The 20138-nt window shown below is 36.0% G+C and overlaps 4 protein-coding genes across 4 annotated transcripts; 1 reads left to right on the top strand and 3 right to left on the bottom strand.

The window, feature by feature from the left end:
• Positions 1–3: 3 nt before the first annotated feature.
• Cbr-srd-55 lies at positions 4–4574 on the bottom strand (the record flags this gene model as incomplete). Its single annotated transcript, XM_002646715.2, has 7 exons — positions 4–191; positions 1868–1967; positions 2018–2290; positions 3383–3520; positions 3567–3663; positions 3709–3929; positions 4509–4574. The coding sequence occupies 7 exons, from the start codon at positions 4572–4574 to the stop codon at positions 4–6; spliced, it is 1083 nt and encodes a 360-aa protein (XP_002646761.2).
• Positions 4575–10137: 5563 nt separating this feature from the next.
• Cbr-nas-7 lies at positions 10138–12876 on the top strand (the record flags this gene model as incomplete). The annotated part of the gene is made up of 8 exons (XM_002646714.1): positions 10138–10294; positions 10339–10418; positions 11005–11198; positions 11247–11368; positions 11416–11610; positions 11711–11823; positions 11868–12066; positions 12767–12876. The coding sequence occupies 8 exons, from the start codon at positions 10138–10140 to the stop codon at positions 12874–12876; spliced, it is 1170 nt and encodes a 389-aa protein (XP_002646760.1).
• Positions 12877–13175: 299 nt separating this feature from the next.
• Positions 13176–14337, bottom strand: CBG13158 (the record flags this gene model as incomplete). Its single annotated transcript, XM_002646713.1, has 5 exons — positions 13176–13385; positions 13428–13820; positions 13862–14038; positions 14085–14154; positions 14198–14337. The coding sequence occupies 5 exons, from the start codon at positions 14335–14337 to the stop codon at positions 13176–13178; spliced, it is 990 nt and encodes a 329-aa protein (XP_002646759.1).
• A 3679-nt stretch (positions 14338–18016) lies between these two features.
• Positions 18017–19651, bottom strand: Cbr-bath-44 (the record flags this gene model as incomplete). Its single annotated transcript, XM_002646712.1, has 9 exons — positions 18017–18063; positions 18118–18232; positions 18283–18411; positions 18468–18837; positions 18884–18996; positions 19042–19161; positions 19207–19329; positions 19446–19524; positions 19578–19651. The coding sequence occupies 9 exons, from the start codon at positions 19649–19651 to the stop codon at positions 18017–18019; spliced, it is 1170 nt and encodes a 389-aa protein (XP_002646758.1).
• Between the last annotated feature and the right edge of the window lie 487 nt (positions 19652–20138).

Genomic DNA, 20138 nt, shown 5'->3' with positions numbered 1-20138 from the left:
AATTCAGTTTGAATCGATTATTGAAGCGTTATGTTTTGACAACTGACGAACATTTACAACAGAATTCAGCGGTTTTGATTTTCGGCATTTGAAGACATTCAAAATTGCTTGACGATATGGAACAATGAAATAAAAAGATATAAAAGGATCCAGGAATGATGGAAAGCAGATTAGTATACCCAGGAGGTGCTCTGAAAATGTTTAAATGTTTGTTATGAGTGAATTGGGAACCATTTTTCTGAAAGACATTCTTAGAATCATAATTTTTCATGGCCCATGACAAAAATTGGAAATACAGGCCGAGAAAGTGCGCCCTGTTTCACTTTCTTGTCGCAAAATTTGGCTGCGTGCCAGTTCTCAAGTTTTTAGAACGTGCTTTCAAAACTACAGTCAGCTAATTTTCTGAGAAAAAAAAACGTTTATTAGACTTAAAACGGAAAATTCACAAACAATCCAAATATTGGAATTGCTGAAAATCAAAAAAATTTGCAAATGAGCTTTTTTGAGTGATTTCCGAGTTGTTTTGGGAGAGTGGCCTAGAAACTCAACTATCGGAATTTCTAGGCCACCCCACCCAAAAACTGAGAACGAATTTATATTTGTAAAGAATTTTGGGAAATATTGATCATATTCAGATCACTTCGAAATCAGGGGCACGTACGCAATATCGTCTGTCTTAAAAATCAAAATTTTGAGATTTCTAGGCCATCTATTCAGACTTTGATTCTAGAATCGAAATCCTCATAAAATGTCAGTTTTGTTAAATCCAATTTCGGCAATTTCCAAGCATTATGAAAGTTTGAGGGTACCTACGAAAATTCGGCTCTTTTCTAGTTTAGAGGTCCCAAAAAAGAATAGAGGTCCCAAAAAAGAATAGAGGTCCGAAAAAAAATTAGAGGTCCCAAAATAAAATAGAGGTCCCAAAAAAAATTAGACGTCCCAAAAAAGTTTAGTGGTCCCAAGAAAAAATAGTGGTCCAAAACTTAAAAATGCACAGATACCGGAATAATGTACTAAAATTTGAATTGTGTAAGAATTTAAAGTTTTGAGGTCTTATAGCAAAATAATTGTTGATGATATATTTTATACTTCTAATAGGCTTAGGAATGCATTTTTTCTGACAATTATTTAAGCCTGAGAAACAGCATAATTACGGAGTGATTACTGTATTGCCCAAATTTTCCTCATATGTAAATTGGGTTCATCGGCAAGATGCGAGAGAATTGGAGCTAAAATTGTTAGGAGTAGTCATGTCATCCTATAAGACCCTAAAACTCAAACTACTCGCACAGTTCAAATACTAGTTCAATATTCCAACATCTGCGCGTTTTTCGTATTCTGGACCTCTATTTTTTCTTGGGACCTCTAAACTTTTTTGGGACCTTTAATTTTTTTTAGGACCACTATTTTATTTTGGGACCTCTAATTTTTTTTCGGACCTCTAAATTTTTTTGGGACCTCTAAACTAGAAAAGAGCCGAAAATTCAAAGCTTCGTATGTACTCCAAAACTCAAACTTTACAAAAAGTTCTGAACTTTTGTTTGAATGTTTGTTTGATTGTTTCTCTGGTTCACATTAACCCATTGCACCGGAATGTTTTTGTTTTCCAAACTTATTATTATTTCTGTTCTCAAACTAAACAATTTTTCGTTTTTTTCGTATTTCGGAAATCATTTGGTTGTCCAAAAATAACTAACATTTGTCTTATTTCGGAATCTTTTTTGTACGTCATTCAACTTTGTTTTTTTTTCGTCTGAAAACTTGATTAATGGTCATCAAAACTTTCTGACTGTAATCTTCTGATGTATTTCTTTCCGAAGAAATGATGTTCCGAATTCTTAATCAAAAATCCAAAAGTTCTGTTCACCTGTCATGAGCATTTCTGCTCCAGTGGACTGACTATAAATGTAGCAAGTTGGAATCGGAATGTAACAAGTCACCGGCAGAAAAGTTTGACAAGCAAGTCCCTGAAAAATTATCATATTTTTCACTATGAGTTTAGCTCGAAGTCTCCCACGTAAGCCAGTGTTTTTGATTGCTCTTTGGTCTTCAAAGACATGCCTCGGTTTTTGTTGATCAGATGAATAACTCTTGTAGTAAGAAATCCTGAAACTGCTGGAATAGCGTAGGCACCGATTACCAGCAGAAAAGTCGCCGAAAGGAATTGAAATGATGTGATTTGTGAAAAGCCAACATAAGGCTCGTAAACACTCAAATCATAGGTTGGATGCTCAAAAGCTGTCGTTCTCTGGACTTCAACGAAATTCCATGGAGATGTAAATGGGAGAATCTGTAAACGGTTACTTTTGGAGTTACTGGATTGTTTTATTGTCCTTTAAAATTGTGTTAAATGGTTTTCGGCTTTTAACAAAAAATTTTTAATCAAATGAAAAATGTTGAAAGCATTTTCAGTCATTTGAAAAAGGCAACGAATTTTTGGAAAAGGATCAGATTTCTCTTAAAAAACACGGTATTCAAAACGCCACAGATTATTCTAAATCTGCCCCTCAGAAACAAATATAGATGTTTGACACAAATCAGAATGGAAATTGATTACAGCAAAATCTCATAGCATACTTGCAACAGGCCGAGTCGGACCGCGCCGGGCTTTAGAATTTTTGAAGGCCCGAAGGGCCCGGCGACCGGTAGCCTTTTTATAAACATGATTTTTATAGCAAGTAAATTCCTTTTTTTTAATCAAAACTTTTAAAATCATAGAAAAATTTTCACAGACATGCGAATAAACAAAATGCCGTAAAACCTGTATTAGAAGGGCCCCCAAACTATCAAGTTTGAGCTCGATTATCTCGGCTCCTATACGAGATATCAAAAATGTGTCAACTGATGAAATATTGGTGATATTATGATACACTATTTATCGGTTGACAACTTCTTAATATTTCTCACAGGAACAGAGTTAAATTCGCTCAAAGTTAAAAGTTACAGGGCTATTTTGTCACAGGTTTGAAGGTATAAGGAACTAGGAATCAAATTCAACTAGTAAGAGCTCCGAAATTGACTTTAAAATACAGGATTATTGATACCGGGCTTTGAAATTTTTCTTTCGGGGCCTTGGCGGTTCGGGCCTTCATTTTACAAGTACACTTTGCAGGAAAGTTCTGGATTTTTGGTTTTTTACGGTATGCAAGCTGATCCTAAATGGTGTTCTAGGAAAACTAGGAAACTTCCAGACTTGAACTTTTCAACTTTTCCAGCTTTTCGATTTTTCAAATTACTTTTCAACATTCCCTGCTTCTGTATAAACTTTTCTGAAAATCAAAAGATTTTTTTCAAAACAATTTACAGAATTTCTAATATTTTCAATTGTATTCCATCACACATCCTTTTGGAGCTGTTTCTTCATTTTTTTTCATAAACTCACAATGATTGCTAACGAAGGAATGTATGTTAGCGCTATCATAGTTATAATCCTTTTCTGTGACATTCTTCCTCTACGTAACACTCGAAATCTGAAAATGATTGTGTTGGAAATCCCGAGTCCGACACAAAGTGCAACTCCCTGAAATATGAAATCTTTGATTCATGATTGAATGGAATTGGACTACCAGGAAGAGATGATAACCGGAAAAACAGATATTCGGTCCAAATTTTCTACAGGGACCATGTGGAAGGATTGCAAGGGAATTGGAATTCGGAAGACTTCTGAAACAAATGCCGTTCATCATAACTCATCATAACTACTTGAACCGATGTTGAATGAAGTAGGCCAATGAGATCAAAACAATTTGCAGAATGCACGTATTGATAAGAAACAATTTTAGGTTTGTTAGGATAGCTGGTGATTTAGTAAGAATAAGAATCAACAAAACAGTTTGAAAAGTGAGTCCACCGAAAAAATATAAATTGAAATAAATATCAACAAATGGAACGAATCGATTTGAATCCGAAACCATTGGGATGCGGAGTATCTGGAAACCTGAAAGAAATTAAACAGAGAACAATGGAAGTAGTTTCAAATAATAAGTCAGAAAGAAAATCATTTGAGAAAGAAAAATGTTTTCGGGGTATTCAGTGGAAATGTGATTTTTAAGGCATTGTTTAGAAGGACGGAATGTGAAAGTTGTGGTGAAAGTCATCAATTTTAGAAATGTTTGAAACCAAAAGACATAAAAATTCATCTTGTTCCAGCTCTGTTAAAAAATCTACACCATTTATATGAGCTTTCCGGCATTTCCGTTCTTCATCTCAAATTACGGTGGGTCCAATTGACGTGTGATCTTACTTCATTCAACAAATTATGTATTCAAGTGGCGAGATAATTTCAGTGTTGGTCATCATATTTTTCTGTGACATGCCTTTTTTCTCAGAAAAATAGAAAACAGGGAAGCTATGACTAAAAGAAGTGGAACGGAGCACTAATAGATATGGTGTAGGAATGGTTTTTGGATCCAACACGGAACCAATTAGTTAAAAAAGATGAAAGATGATGTTAGAAAAATTTAGCTGTAATTTGGAAGACTTTTGAAACAAAACGGCAACCTACCCACTGCCGAATGGCGGCCGGCATCGTCCAAGTATTTAGTTCCGACTTTGACTGATACGCGGGCACGCATTTTTTTCAACATACTTGAAAAATCAAAGCCTGGCCGGACCAGATCGGGCTGGGGATTTTTCTTTCTCGAACTTTCGACAGTTGAAAAACATTTTTGAAAATTTCAGCAATTTTTCCTAATTTTCCTGTAAAAAATACTTTTGAACGACACTGCGAGATGTTTATTCGACAGAAAAGTAAGTAATTTTTAACTGACCCCGAAATGAATTTTTCTGCTGAAAAGACAGGAAACCAAATTACAGAAAACCTGGGCTTGGAAATTTTGGTTAGAAACCGCCGCCCGACCTGTTACAGGAATTTTTATCAGCGAAGCTGACGCGTCACAAAACCTAGAAGTACAAAAAATTTGAGCAACAACTTTAGGTTCAAATTAAGTAAACCTATCTTGTATTGATCTCTCTGAAAACAACAACTGATCAAAAGGCAACATAAAAAAGGTTGCAATTATTTCTCTTTTTCTATTTCTATTTTTATCATCTGTTGTTTCTTGTTTATCAGATCCTCGAAACTAGTCAGAGAAGAAATGAAATAATTATGATTCGATAAAAATAACATTCATAAAAACTATTTATGTAACTGAAAATAAAGTCATGCGAATGAAGTTGTTGAAGTGTTCGAATCTTCAGTTTCCCATAAAAGATATAGTTTAATCTTTCGGTCCACAAACTTTTCGATAACATTGACACCGTTTTTCAAACGATGCATTTTTAAGTGACTATATTTTTCCGGGAATCATATTTTCCCGCGAAAAAAACTGTTTCAGGAGAACCAGACATCAACAACCTCTTCTCTCTGTTTCCCCGTATTTTTTCATCCATTCAATTTTGTTCATCTGCCAGTCGATTGCATAATAATTTTCAAACCACCGCCATCTTTCTCTCTCCACGAAACGAGATCTTTTTCTTTTCCTATCAAGTGGCTTCTTCTTGTTACACGATGTGTCCATCTGATTCCTCGCCTCACCGCCTTCCTCTTTTTCCAATCCTCCACCATCTTGGCTTCATCATCATCAGGGGCAGTCTCAAAGTAAACTAACAATTTCTCACTACTGCCATCATTTTCTTTTGTTTCTATCGCTTTTTTATACATCCTTCCAAAGATTAGCAGATTTCGTATCTCTCTTTCTCTCTTTGTCTTTCTCCGTTTCTGTTGCGCAATCGCAATTATAAATTCAGCGGTCTCATCCACGACTTCCCCATTTTTTTTGGTTTCCGATCCGATGATAACAGGTGTATAAGTTGCCGACGGCATCTTCCGCGTATGATCTTTTGAAAAGGAACTCTTTGGAAAAAATGAGGATCAGGTTGGAAGAAAGAGAAGAAGAAGACGATCTTATTACAGTTTACGAATCGTTCAGTCTGTTCCCTTACCAGGAATAAAAGTCTACTTCGTTTTGTTGATTATTATGCAGCTAATTTATTTAACATCTGAACCCAGAAAACATCTTTAATAGTTTTAAAAAGGCATTATTCTTTGAAGAAAAGTTGCTCTTTTTGCCTTCAATTAATAGTAAGCAACAAAATTTTTCAATCTACAGATTGATGATAGTTTTATATCTTTGAGATTGCCACTGGATTAAATTTTCCTCATTTTCATCCATTTCAAGTTCCAGGGAATGGCTCATTCGTTCCTTAATAGCAGTTCCCAAATAGGCATGTCGCGAGAAATTCACCAGGATCTGTAAAAATTGGTTGATTGTTTTGTATCTTTGAAGTTTTTACTGAATTGTTTTAATTTTTTTCATGAATATCACTTCTGAAATTCAAAGGTATCACTTCTGAAATTATATAATATCACTTCTGAAATTCAAATTGGCTTATGTTCTATTCCTTCATGAAAGTTTCAAAAAGTTATTTTCGCTAGATATGCATATCTCTCGCAGTTACCTTAATTGATTTTTAAAGACTCATCAAAGTTTATTGTGTGTGGGTAATAGTGATTTCTTCTTTTCTCTTCTCAAAACCTTGCGATATATTCTATCCTTTTTAAATTCAAGGGACTGTCAAGGTAGCTTATACTTTTCGATAGCCTCGTTCGCTGCTCATTCTATTCCTGAAAACTTTTTTCCCGATACTTTGAAATTCAAAAACACACTAATTGACTTGAAGGAGATTCAACTTTAAACCATACTTGAAAAGTCAGGGTCTGGGTCTTTTTTTAGGATTTTCAGAAATGTTACTGTGAGAAGTATATTTTAATGATGATCCGTTCTTTGCAAACTTTATGTAACACAGGAAATGTGTGTTCTCTTGAAAAACTTTTTTTGAAAATTCAAGCAAAAATTACAGAAACGCGGGTCATTCCTTAAATGTTCTCAAAATCAGTCCTTAAATGTTCTCAAAATTCCCTACCCGGCCCGTTATAAGTATGATTTAAACCCAGCTATTCGAAAGCAATTGTCTAGTTCGTTTAGGTGTTCTTATCTCTATTCAATCGCAATTTAAATTCCTTCCGAAAGATCTTCTGTTCTGTTTCATCTTCAACGTTTTTTTTTTTTTCATATTTTCCTTATTCGATCTTCTTCCGCTTCCCTTCCGTTGTACAAACTGGTAGTTGTAAAGTTGATTTTTCTGCCTGAAAACTGTTTTTTTGTTTCTTCTCGATCCTCTCTTCTCTTCTCATCCGAAAAGGTGAAAGCGTGCGCCAACGATTTCACTTTCCGGTTTCAATGGCAAGAGCGCGATTGCGCAACGAATATTTCAATCGGATATGGAGTTTTTTTGTGAATAAGAATAAGAAAAACCAACAAGGTCATGCTGATCTTCTCAATACACAACATTTTATACAAAAAAAAAAGTAAAAAAATTGTTTTGGATTAAAAAAGAATGGCTGGCATGTTCTGAGAAATAAAGATTGTGAAGGACAAGTAAATTCGAGAACCTGATTACTGCTTACTTACTACTGCCCCTACCCTCGTTGTTTTACAGTTACTGCCTCATTTCCTTCTATTACCACATTAGGATTCTTGAATCAAATGATGTAAGTCTGTCGTCGTAACCGTTCAGAACTAGAATTTCCTCCTTCTAGCCTTGAACTTTTTCCCTCCGTCGCCTCGTGACCCTTGCCAACGGCTTCTTCTCCTTGCCGTCTATTACCGTTTTTGTTTCTTTTCCGCGCGGCCTTCTTTTTTTCGCCTATACTCATCTCTAATCGTGCCATCTGAATCAACTGACGATGCCCTTCTCCTGCCATCAACCCTTAAAAAAACCGGTTGGATAGTGTAGTTCAAACAAGCTCACTCTCACTTGTCACAGAGATGCGCAGACGCTGTGGTGCTAAAATCGCGATATTACACAACAGCCATGCCATTGGATGAGGAGGAAAAAAAAGGAGAGAAGGAGGGGGGAAGGAGGAAGACGCCACGACTACTACTTCTACTACATCTTACTTCTTACCCGGTGTATGAACCGTCCCTTTCATTCTTGAAATTTCATATCGAACACTTCTCTAGACATAAAACATTATCATGGTTCTTCAAACCAAATCCCGTGATATCTGTAATAAGAGGGCCCCTTAACTTTAAGATTCAATTTGGTTTTACTCAGTCATCGAAGAAATCAAAAAGTAGTCAACTGCTGAAATGTTGGTGATATTATGACAGTCATTTTATCAGTTTATCACTGTTCGAGATCTTCTACATTAATTAAGATATGTGGGCCCCGACAGTTTGGGGGTCCCCCTTTCACAGGTTTTACGGTAGTTCAATCATTTTGTTATGAACATTTTTCCAATCAAGCATAAAGCTTCGATGAAAAAAAAAAGAGTTACTGTATTTGAACATTTTCAAAATAAAACCTTCTTCTGAAATGTGGCGATTGTTAATCGCTTAATCACGAAATTATTTTAACTTTCATGTTTATAGAATCCCAACCAAACAGTCAGCTTTGAGCTCAATTATCTTGATTTCTGTGAAAGGTATCGAAAATTTGTCAACTGATAAATTATTGATAATAGTTTCACCAATATTTTATCAGTTGATAAAATATTGATATCTTTTACAGGAATGGAGATAATTGAGCTCAAAGTTGACGGTCGGTTTGGTGGTCCCCCCTTTTAAGGGCTTACGGTAGTTCAGTCGTTTTCCTTTTTTTTACTGAAGACCATCTAAGCCGAAAATTCAGTATACAGTTGTACATACAATTTTAATAGCTAATGACAACAATCTAAAAATTCCTTAGCCTGTCATCTCCTATCTCATCAGAATCTCAATTTTCTCTGCATTCTGCTGATTAGAAGTTTTTTGTTTACACTGATTACTTCCATTTTTTCCCATATTCTTTGACTATTTGTTCAATTAGTTTTCTATAAGGTCTTGAACACTCTCCCCATCTTCTTCGTCCTTTTTGTTTCATTTTTCCCACTTATCCAGTTTCTCATTGCCATTTATTCAAAAATATTTCCTGTACGATTCGTTTTTTTTGCAATCTGCCGCCTTCTCCTAATCTCGGATATCTTGCGCAATCATTCACACAGTATTCCGAGGCTTTTCTCTATTTCTCTAGCGTCTCTTCTAAAAAAGAAAAAGAAAAAGCGCACTTGAAAACAAATACAATGTGCATAAGTTCACACATTTCAAACACTAACCAACAGAAAACAAACACAGAGGAGAGGATCTAGTGAAAGGATATTTTAGATTTCATTGAAAGATATGCATTACTGTAATTATTCGAAACAATATTGTAAAACAGTTTTATATGATTCTGATAGATACAGTAATAAATCTCTCATAAAGATAACTGGCCAGCTCACAGTGTCTAGAAAATATTTTGAAGCTGCCTAAATTGAATTTGAGGAAAGAGCAAAAACGTAATTTCAATACACCGAAAATACTCTAATGTGACGGCACCCCTAACTTTTAGCCAATTCGTCTCAATTTCTGTAAAAGACATCAAAAACTAGATTTTTACACGGAATTTTTAAAAGATGTCGTTGATAAAGTTTCATTAATAGGTCCATGAGACCATCCGAAAATGAGCATCTAAACATTTCGTGAACAAATTATCATTATTTTTACATTTTCTTAAGATCCAAAGCCACAATTTCTACCACTTCTATGGATTGAGCTAAATTATCATAGTTCCTATGTAAGATAGCAATAATGCGTCAACTGATAAAATGTTTGTGATATTATGATAAACAATTTGTCAGTTAAAAACTTTTTCACATCTTTGACAGGAATCGAGATAAACTGGCTTAAAATTAAAAGTTAGGGGTTCTCCTATTGTAGGGATTATGATATCCTGAATTATGCTTGAGCTTTGCTCTCTCACTTTTAGAGCCCAATTCCTATTTTTTCCATTTTCTCCTCCAATTTTTTTGACCACAATTGTCATTGCCTGCCATTGATACCTGGGGAGCTCGTCCTTTTTCCGCGAGCATCACCGCAAACACAAATAGTTGTTTTTGGCTGGTATCCGGTTGCTTTTCGCCCCCATTATTCTTCTCACTTCTTCTCAATATATCTGTTGACATTTCCACTTTGGTCATTTCGCACTCGAAACATGCACATTCTCTCTATTCTGTCATTCTCTATCTGTTCCATCGCATAGTTTCAGTTCTTCTCCATGATTTTGTCATGGATATTCACTTTGGCAGCTGCAATACCTTCCACGTTAGGTCATAGGAATCGAATTCAAGATGATGATCAGATGATTGTGATTTCTGATAGCACATATTCGTTGAATATGGAAGATTTTGCATTTGCTGATAAACTGACAAAGGGTAGGTTGGAAATTTGGATGCCTGAAGAATTATAATTTTTTTAGAAGAACTATTTGGGAAACATATCCCGGTGGAAGTTGTAAATGATTTCAAATCAGATATTCGATTACCAAGGAGACATAAAGTGAGTTTCATTAGAACTTATGTACCGGAAAACCTGTATTAGAAGGGCCCATTTAATATAAAGGCCCTCCGAGAGGGACTTGGAAGAATAGAAGAGCCCGCTTTGAAATAGGTAGTATGAAGTTAAAACATTTGCAGTGAAAATTCCGGAAATTTCATAATTTCACAGAAATTTATCTGAAAACTTTTTTGCTCAAAAACTACTTCAAATTTGGCAAAATTTATACATTTTCATAAGTTTCCAACGAGAATTCGCTAATTTTTTAATCAAAACTTTCCGAAAAAAATGACCAGGATACTAGAAGGGTCCCCTCCAATTGAACGGTCCCTGTAATATAGAAGGGCCCTCCGGAGATACCTTGGGACAACAGGAAGGCTCAGACACCGTTAAGTTTGAGCTCATTCATGTCAGTTCCCATGATAGGTATAAAAAATATGTCAACAGACAAAACCTTTTTGATATTATGATAAACAATTTATTAGTTTATTACGTTCTTGTATCTATGACAGGAACCGGGGAAATTGGCTGAAAGTTTAATGTCAGGGACCCGTCTATTACATGTTCTATTATTAATTCGAAATTTCAGAGAAACGGAGTATCTCGAGCAGCGAAACTATGGCCAAATGCTCGAATTCCCTACGCCATCTCACCTCATTACTCTCCCCACGAGAGAGCTCTTTTAGCGAAAGCAGTAAAACAGTATCATGAAAAAACATGCATTCGATTTGTTCCCCGACAAGCCGGAGAGCCAGATTACCTTTTTATTGGAAAAGTGGATGGGTAAGCTTTTTGAAGCCAATATTTTATTTGGTTACTAGAAGTATTCAGATGCTTCTCGGAAGTTGGAAGAACTTCAGGTGTCCAAGTGTTGTCTCTGGATAACGGATGCATGGAATATGCAACAATTATCCATGAAATGATGCATGTTGTTGGGTTCTATCATGAACATGGTAATTGTTTTAACAGTTTTCCCATTTTTGAAATGTAACTGGTTCAGAACGATGGGACCGCGATAACTTTATTGATATTATTTGGCAAAACATTGATAGAGGAGCACTGGATCAATTTGGAAAAGTCGATTTATCAAAGACATCTTATTACGGTCAACCGTATGATTACAAATCCATACTTCATTATGATAGCTTGGCTTTTTCAAAAAATGGGTTCCCAACGATGCTGCCAAAGGTTAAGTGTGAGTTTTTTTGGAAAATCAAGAAAAGATAACTTTAAAAAATGAAGTCAAAAAACTTTCAATAACTTTCCGGCAATCAGTAAAGGCTATTTCTTTTCAGCAGCCACAATTGGAAACGCCCGTGATTTTTCCGATGTAGATATTTCGAAAATCAACCGGATGTACAATTGTCCACTCGAAAAAAGTGTGACAGCTCCATTCGCCAGAGCTAGGGTTTGAAATTTTGTTCCCCCTACTTCAAATAATTCGATTTTCAGCACGTACCTATTTATTCTCCACAATATCAGCAATATCATCATAAATACGAAGATCGACCGAAGATTCCACTTCGATCATTCGATATGCAACAAGGACCAATAATGCCTCCAATGGCACAAGTTCCATCACAAAGTCTTGTTGTTTCGAGCAGTTCTGGACGGGTGAACTATAATACAAACAAGCCATCTACAAACTCTCGTAAGATACTTAAAGGGGGGCTTCGACCAACAATTTGTATTGCATTAAAATGCTTAAAAAGTTATGTATTTTCCTAATCTTAAGAAATTTTTTAAAAATTCAAATTCCCCGAAAAACGCCTTCAAAAATGCAAATGCGTTCAGTTTTCGTCCAACTTGCCGTAAACAGTCTAATAGAACGCCACCGAACCATCAGCCTTGAGCCCATATATCTTATTTCTTGTGAAAAGTATCGAAAAGTGGTCAATTGACAAAATGTTTATCATAATATCAAAAATATTTTGTCAGTTGATCACTTTTCAATATCTTTCACAGGAACCGAGATAAATTGGCTCAAAGTTGATGATTTCGGTGGCGTTCTATTAGAGTGTGTGCGGTATTTTCATGCAATTTTTAAATCATTTGTGAGGTCAACTAGACTGTTTTGTTCTGTTCATCAATTTTTATTATAGAAAAGACCACCGAAGACGACAAAAAATCTTTATAATTGCATGAAAAACAACGAACACAGTGGCCTTGACTAGCCTGCGACCCTCTTGGACGAACACCGGGCGTGTTTGCGTTTTCAGGGATTTCGAGGTTTCCCTGAATTTTTTCGCAAGTTTATCAGGAAACCAGATAATTTTAAAACATTTTAATGCCAAAAAAATTTTTAGAGTCCTCTGTTAACAATTTTATACTAAAAATATTTTGTTCTTCAGAATGCGAAGACCGGATAACTGTTTGTTGGTGGACGGCGGATCGGTGTAGATCTCCAGCAATTTATCAGGTTATGTCATCGTTGTGTCCAAAAACATGCAAATTCTGCTAGTAACTTTTTTAGTTCCGACGTGTAGTAGACTTTCCCTCATTTTCATTCAGTTTGACTCCATTCACTGTGATCTCTTTTCTCCAAGGTATTCTCAGTCCGATTCCTGTTCTTACTGCTGATTTTTCTTTTCTTCCTCTTTGGTTTTTTTTCCTGATTACGGGTTTCTTTGAATGCTTTCAAAATCACTTTTTAAATAAAAGAATTAATTCTCTAGAATCAATAAAATTTATTGGCAAATTACAGCAGATAGAACAAATTTACAGATACAATGAAAATACAGTATTTTAAGACATGAGTTTTTAATTTCCCGACATGAGTTTGAGAAGGAAATTGGTTTCGAAAATGGAAAATTGGAAATCACCCTTCAAAGTGTTATCATCCGGCTGTTGAGTTGGAAAATCAAATCGAGAAGCCAGTCGGATAATATCAGAAAGAAGATCCAATTCATCTAGAGAATTCCAACCACAGTTATTGAATAGAAGGTTCACAGTCTTATCAGCTTGAGGTGTCTATCAAAAACTTTTTTTTTGTTTAAAGCTTTGAAAACTCACTTTCGGCCCATTTTCATTCTGTGGAACACTATTATCAGGTGGGAGACGTGCCACCCTTCTCCAAAAATCCGTCAAAGTTTCCAAAGAAACTGTGATATCTGTATTGTACAGTTCCAGATTTTGAAATTTCCGACATCCGTTTTGATTTCTCAGAAGCTGTTTCACAGCCTCATCGTCAAAGATCAATCCACTAGAGCAGGCACTTCCATCATTTGAGTTGAATCCAAAAATTCTCAGATATTTCAAATTACGAAGACTTTCAAAAATATCTCCAATCGAAATAATTTCGTTGCAATGATGGGAAAGTGAAAAATAAGTCAAGTTTGGAGTCTTTTTCAAGTATTGCAAGACTTTGGAAATAGATAGACTGGGATTATGAGAAACGATTTCAAGCTGAAATGAAAATTTGAAGAAATATACAAAAAAAGAATTACCTCTTGAACATTACTGATCCAATTATCTCTGATTCCACTCATCATCACTTCGAAGCCTTCTATATCGGTTTCATGGCTCAGAAAAATCAAAAGTGTTTTTGGAGAAGCCACATGACACAGCATCGTTCGGACTGTTTCAGAACTCAACAAGTTTTCTGCAGATCCATTCTTAGCATTCTGGAAGGAAACATATGAATGATGTTCTCAAAGCTCATCTGTCTACCGGTGTCCCCACTGAAACTTTGAATTTTGAACCAGCGAGTTCTAGAATCAGGGTGTCTGGATTGAATTTGCTGAAAGTTGGAAACAATAAAGACAAGCTCCAAAAGTTGATACCTGGTATAGTCATTCAATCTCAGAATCTCGCCATTCCACTTCGTGCTGACTCTTCTACAATTCTGCAACGTGGAAGCATCCACAGCTTTCAGAATACTCCATAATGCCACATCATCCAGACGTCGACATGAAGTGCTCATACTGCAGAATTCTTTAGAATGGGGGTTCCGTAATAAAAAGAGAAGCAGGTGTGGCTGGGTGATTAAAAATGGGAAAGAAAAACGGAGAAGCTGTTTGGAGAGTATTGAAACGGAACAAAATTGAAAAGGGAGAAGAAAAGGGAAGAGTACAAGAGAAATCGAAAAGAGAACAAAAGAAAGTACAAAGTGAGATAAGGGATATGTAAATGCTGAAGTGAACACATCTTTCTTTCTTGATAAAGTGATAAAATTCAAATGAAGATTGAGCGAAAAGTGGGTGATAACATAGAAACAAACGGCAAGGTGTGTAAAAATCGGATCCGGAGATCAGCCGCTTCCTACTGCATAATCCTCACGTTTTGCTGACTAGGTTGGCAAACATTTTGCTGACTAAGTTGATCGAGAAAGAATCAACATGAGATAAGACGGGCGGCTCTTTTCCCCGATCAGAGGTGTCTGACATCCCTTTTATCCCTTTTCCACCACCCCCACGCATTATTGTTGAAATTGTTTTGTGTACCCGTTCGAAGGGATAAGTGGGAGAAACTATTTGTATCTTGTTTGGAAAGAAACCACTGATTGTGAGGTTTAGGTTTACTCAGAAACAAGAAACCTCCAATACCTTTCCTTATACTTATTCGGGTACTGTAGCTAAATGAGTTTCGTCAGATTTATAGCAACGAGTAGAAACTAGGTTAAATCGCGCCAAAGGCGCGCCAGCCAGCTGTTCGAAGCGCGGGAGACGCGGCAAACAGGCTGGTTTGACAATAAAAACACTCATTTTGCCAAATTAAAAAGTACAAACTTATATTCTGGTTTATCAACAGAAACAACAAACTACCGTACTTCCTATAATGGAAGCCCATCCAACAGTAACCGTTGAGCTCCATTATCTAGATTCCCGTGAGAGATTCCAAAAAGTTGTTAACTCAAAAAAATATTTATCCTAATATTACCAATATTTTATCAGTTGACAAATTTTTGATCGCTCTCTTAGGAATCGAGATAACTGAGCTCAAAGTTGACGGTTTGGGAGGGACTTATATTAGAGGGGAGACGGGGAAGAGTGGTAGATGTACAAATCAATACTCATGTTGAAATTATGAAATTAAGAAATACAAAAAATTGAAGCTCTGGAAGAGAAGCTCCGGTGGCCATGACCGATGGTCCCACAACGACAACTACAGTAACTTAAAAATATGTTGATTTTCAGGATTTATTTTCTCATTTTTTACTGATTTTAGTCGAGTTTTCTGTTATTTTCCCCCAAAAAAGTCGAAAAACGAACATTTTTTATAGTGAAAAAATGGCCAGAAAACTTAAAAAAATCGAGAAAAAATATGGAAAATGAAAATATTTAAGGTTACTGTAGTTTTTTATCGGACCTTCGGCCATGGCAACCGGTATTTCTCTTCCACAGTTCCGATTTTTGTAAAAGAATAATAGAAGCGGAAATTTATCAACTACTTTCTAAAAAGCTTGCAAATTAACTAACGGATGATAAGAGATGATTTTTTTTCTCAATTTTTGAAATATTCTTGAAATTTTTCCGCTTCAAAAACTAACAAGTCATGATTTTTAAACTAAAACCAAAGAAGTAATAGCTTTCGAGAATTATTCGTTTTCCTAGTGCGAAGAAGAACCATAAAGAATCATTTTTTAATTGAAAACAAACAAAAGCTTTGGGATGGAGGTGGTAACGAATGATTCATATTTTTGTTAGAATCATTTTGTTTTTTTTTTGTTTTTGGTTCCTGAATTAAGAAAGAAACCAATGAGTTTCGAAACGATTGATTTCGAGAGATTGAAAAATCGAGAAGAAGAGAAGAAGAAGGGAGAAGCCAAACTCTCGACGGATTTCGATCAGCTGTCATGTTCTCCGTGAGCTCACTCCGAGAGAAACGTTACACTAGAAGATCAACATGTGGGTGAACGCTTGAACTTGTTCTCAGCACATTTCATTTGGTACTTGACTGATGGGAAATTTGAAAGAAAACTATAATCCCGTAAAATCTATAATAGAAGGGCCCCCACACTGTCAAGTTTGTGCTATTTTTATTCTGGTACAAAAGAATCGGAATGGTGGAAGAGAAATACCGGCGGGCCGTGGCCGAAGGCTTCACAACGACAACTACAGTAACCTAATTCGTTTTATCTTCCGTATTTATTATTTCGATTTTCGGGCTCCACGTCACTTCAAAACTGCGACACTTCGAAACCGGTCATTTCCAAACCGGTCATTTCGAAACTGTGGTAATACAGGAGAATGGAGGAATCCCAGACTACAAAAACAATCCTAGGGTTTTTAAATATGCTTTTTTTGAAAGAGCATATTCTGAAATCTGAAAAAATAAAAAATTTAGTGTTTTCAGATTTTTTTTTCGAATTTTTGAAGAATGTTTTTTTTATCAGAAAAAGCATATTTGAAAACCCCAAAACCCTTTTTGTAGTCTGAAATTCATCCGTATTATCATAGTTTCGAAATGACCGGTTCCGAATGGAAGCGGAGCCGATTTTCGTGCGTTTTCAGTCAATCTTTTCGCTATCGAAAATTGTGTTTTCCAAGTTTTTTTGGAGTAAATTAACAGAACATTTGATGAAGATCAGCAAAAACCAAGAAAATTGACACAAAAATATATTTAGATTACGGTAGTGGTCGTTGTGGGACCTTCGGCCCGCAACGACAACTAGAGTAACCTAAAATAATTTTTATTTTCCGTATTTCCGTATTACAAATGTACAACTCCGATTTTTCGTAACCAGAATAAAGGCGAATTTATAAGTTCTCGACTTTTTGACATCTCCCACAGGGACGGAGAGAACAGCTCTATGTTATAAGTCAGAGGTCCTTCTAATAGAGGTTTTACAGTAAAATTTTAAAACTCTGAAATGTGAAACCATGAAACGGAATGAAAACGCTTCCCAAAGTTTTAGTTGCATATACGGAAAATAGATGAGATCTTCTAAGTAAAAGCGATAGATCCCGACTCGCAAACTTCTATTGAGGTTGTGATCCTATCTTGTCTGTGTTTCACATTGACATCCTCCATGAGACACCTCCGATTCGACCTGTTTTTTTCCAGATTATCATAAAAGCTGAATTAGGTGATACATTCACACAACTATAATTAAGAGAGAAGAGAACAATAAATAATTCATTACGCCATTCATAAAATGATACTGAGAAAAAGCAATGGGGGAAAACGAATGGGAGAGGTTTTGGGAAGCATCGGAAGATGGGTATTCTTTAAAATGAATAGGTTATTGCACAGACAATAGAAAAAGAGACTAATTTTTCAAAAAAAAAACTATTGGAGAGATTTTTAACCTTCCACAAGTTGGTAACCGTAGGCTGGGACATTTTCTGAGGACACAATTGCACAAAACGTCCTGGCGAAAATTTGGACGACGTGTTGAAAAAAAAAGAAAATAATACAGCGAGATGGGGAGAATGGAGGTCGAAACATCGTGACTCACAACTGAGAAAATGTATTTGATAGGGAGTCGCTGAGATTCAAAAAAGCTAAGATGCAAAGTTAGTTGTAACAGAAGAACATGAGAAGAAGTTAAATTTGGGAGAAATAAACATGAGAAAGAAAACGATTTAATAACATGACATGGTATAAGGGGGAAAATGCATTATATCAGCAGTGTACTGCAAAATCAAAATAGGATTTGCTCAAAGATTGGTTTCCGTCATTCTGGCACGCTTGCTAGAAGGTTCACCTAGAAAAAAATACTATGAAAACTGAAAAAATACACTGATATGTGTAAACTTACAGGTTCCGTCTTGATTGAAAAACGAAGTTCGTGCGTGTCGATCATTAGCTAACGAACTCATTATATCTCCAATGATATGTGGCTTTGTTCTTGTCAAATCCGTGAATCCTTCTGACTTAAAAAAATACAAAATTAGTGAAATCAGAACCTTATCATATTACTCACAGCTATAACGGCGTTTGCATTCAAGCAAATGAATTTGATTGCCTCTTTTTTGAATTCAGTCATATTGTAGAGATCAGCATGAGCCAGTTGCTTGCAAACCGTCTCAGCGGAGAGGCCGTTCTTCATTGCCTAGAAACTTGAAAGTTAAACAATAGATACAAATTGGGTGAATGAGTCTGTCTTACCGCTTCTGCTAAATTCTTCAGACCAGGAAGTGCGAAACGATCGGCTGCCGCTAAGATTTCGAGCGCATATCCTCCCATTTTGGTACATGTTCCTGAGTAGATATAGTTCAGAAGTTGTTGGACGACTTCATATTCAATTTCTCCCAACACAACACGAGAATTTTGCGATTCGGCAGTGTGAGACTCCATCATTGCCGCAAAAACCGGAGATCGAGCCGCGAGAATCGCTTTGTGAGCTTTCAGTTCTCTTCCTTCTATAACAAAAGTGAAATCCGCATGTTTACCACTTCGAAACAAATTCTCAAGATCTTTGGTAACTTCGGTGGGTTTCGGCATGTCTGGTGGTATGTAGCGAACAGTTTGGGAAGCTCTGAAAATCAATCTGGGTTAACTTGACTTTCAATAAAAACACTCACTTTGTAACTGTATCAAAAGTAATGAAAATGCTCAACGAAAGATACAAATCGTCGCCTGGTTGAACATGGCTCATTAGAACTTCTCGACGAATGTACTCGAAATATCCATGAAGCTGAAAAAATTTTGGGTTACTAACAGTAATAAAAGAAAAGCTCACTTGTTGCGTTCCCGAGTAGACCGTGGTCGGAGTTTCTTCGCCTCTCTCATTGTGCACAGCAAACTTGAATTTCGCTTTGAATGTTGGCGATCCCGTATGAGTACTCTGATTGGTGAAACACTGAAATTCTATTGTTTAGGGGAATCTAGAAAATGTTAGTTGAACCTGGAAGAATGTAAAGTCTTTATTCGACTCTTTATTTCCTTGTGGATGTAGTCTAATTCGGAAAGTGATGTCCGGCAAATCAGGAAGAGCTGCAGAGCCCGATGGCTGGCTTGTTGGCTGGATCTGTAAGCTGGATCATGTTTCGGGAAAAAATGTACGATTTATGAGCTTCGACGGTATTATAATGGTACAAAAAGGTATGTGGAGCATTTAGAATGGAATTTTTTTTTTAAACTTACAGCCATATCTTTTATCTTTGCACTTGTCTCCAGATACCTGCAATCAAGTTGAGAGAAACCACGAATTGTCCATAGGTGACTGAAAATTATGGAAAATGAACAAGGTCTTTTAAAAATCAGTAATTAACTAACCCATGTGTGACTGATCTGACTTCAGAAGTTGACCAGCTATCCGCCTGATTTCTCAACTGTGTCAATGTGTCCATTTTTCTGGAAAAAAAAACTAAAATCATGCGAAACAGTGATGATTATGAGAAAATGAGTCAACGAGTTACTAAGATAGTGTTATAAATAATGGGTAGAACTCTGACAACAAAGATCAGGAATGATGACTAATAAACTCGATTTCTAGCTCAAAGCAGGAGAGAAGAAATATTGCATTTTTTTTGAAAACAAGCGCAACGGAAAGAAATTAAAGAGAGGGAGAGAGAGATGGAGAAATTGGTTGGGTAACGAAACATTGTAGTTGCGCATGATTATGAAATAAAAAAGTGTAGTTTTGTAGCCACTATTCATATACTTTGTGTTTTTCGCATATCGGGATTAGAATAAGAAAGGAGAGAGTTTTTATGATCAACAGGTTTAATTTTTTAGCATGTTTAATGAAAAGATGAAACGCCATCAGCGTATTTTCGCGAAAAACTTTTCGTAATTAAAACTGCCACCGCGTGTTTGCGGACAAAGAAGAAATTA

The sequence above is a fragment of the Caenorhabditis briggsae genome (genome assembly GCF_000004555.2).
Source record: "Caenorhabditis briggsae complete genome, chrII, whole genome shotgun sequence".
Taxonomy (NCBI): Eukaryota; Metazoa; Nematoda; class Chromadorea; order Rhabditida; family Rhabditidae; genus Caenorhabditis; species Caenorhabditis briggsae.
Note: the sequence above shows the minus strand (reverse complement) of the source record. Positions and strands in the feature narration are given on the sequence as shown.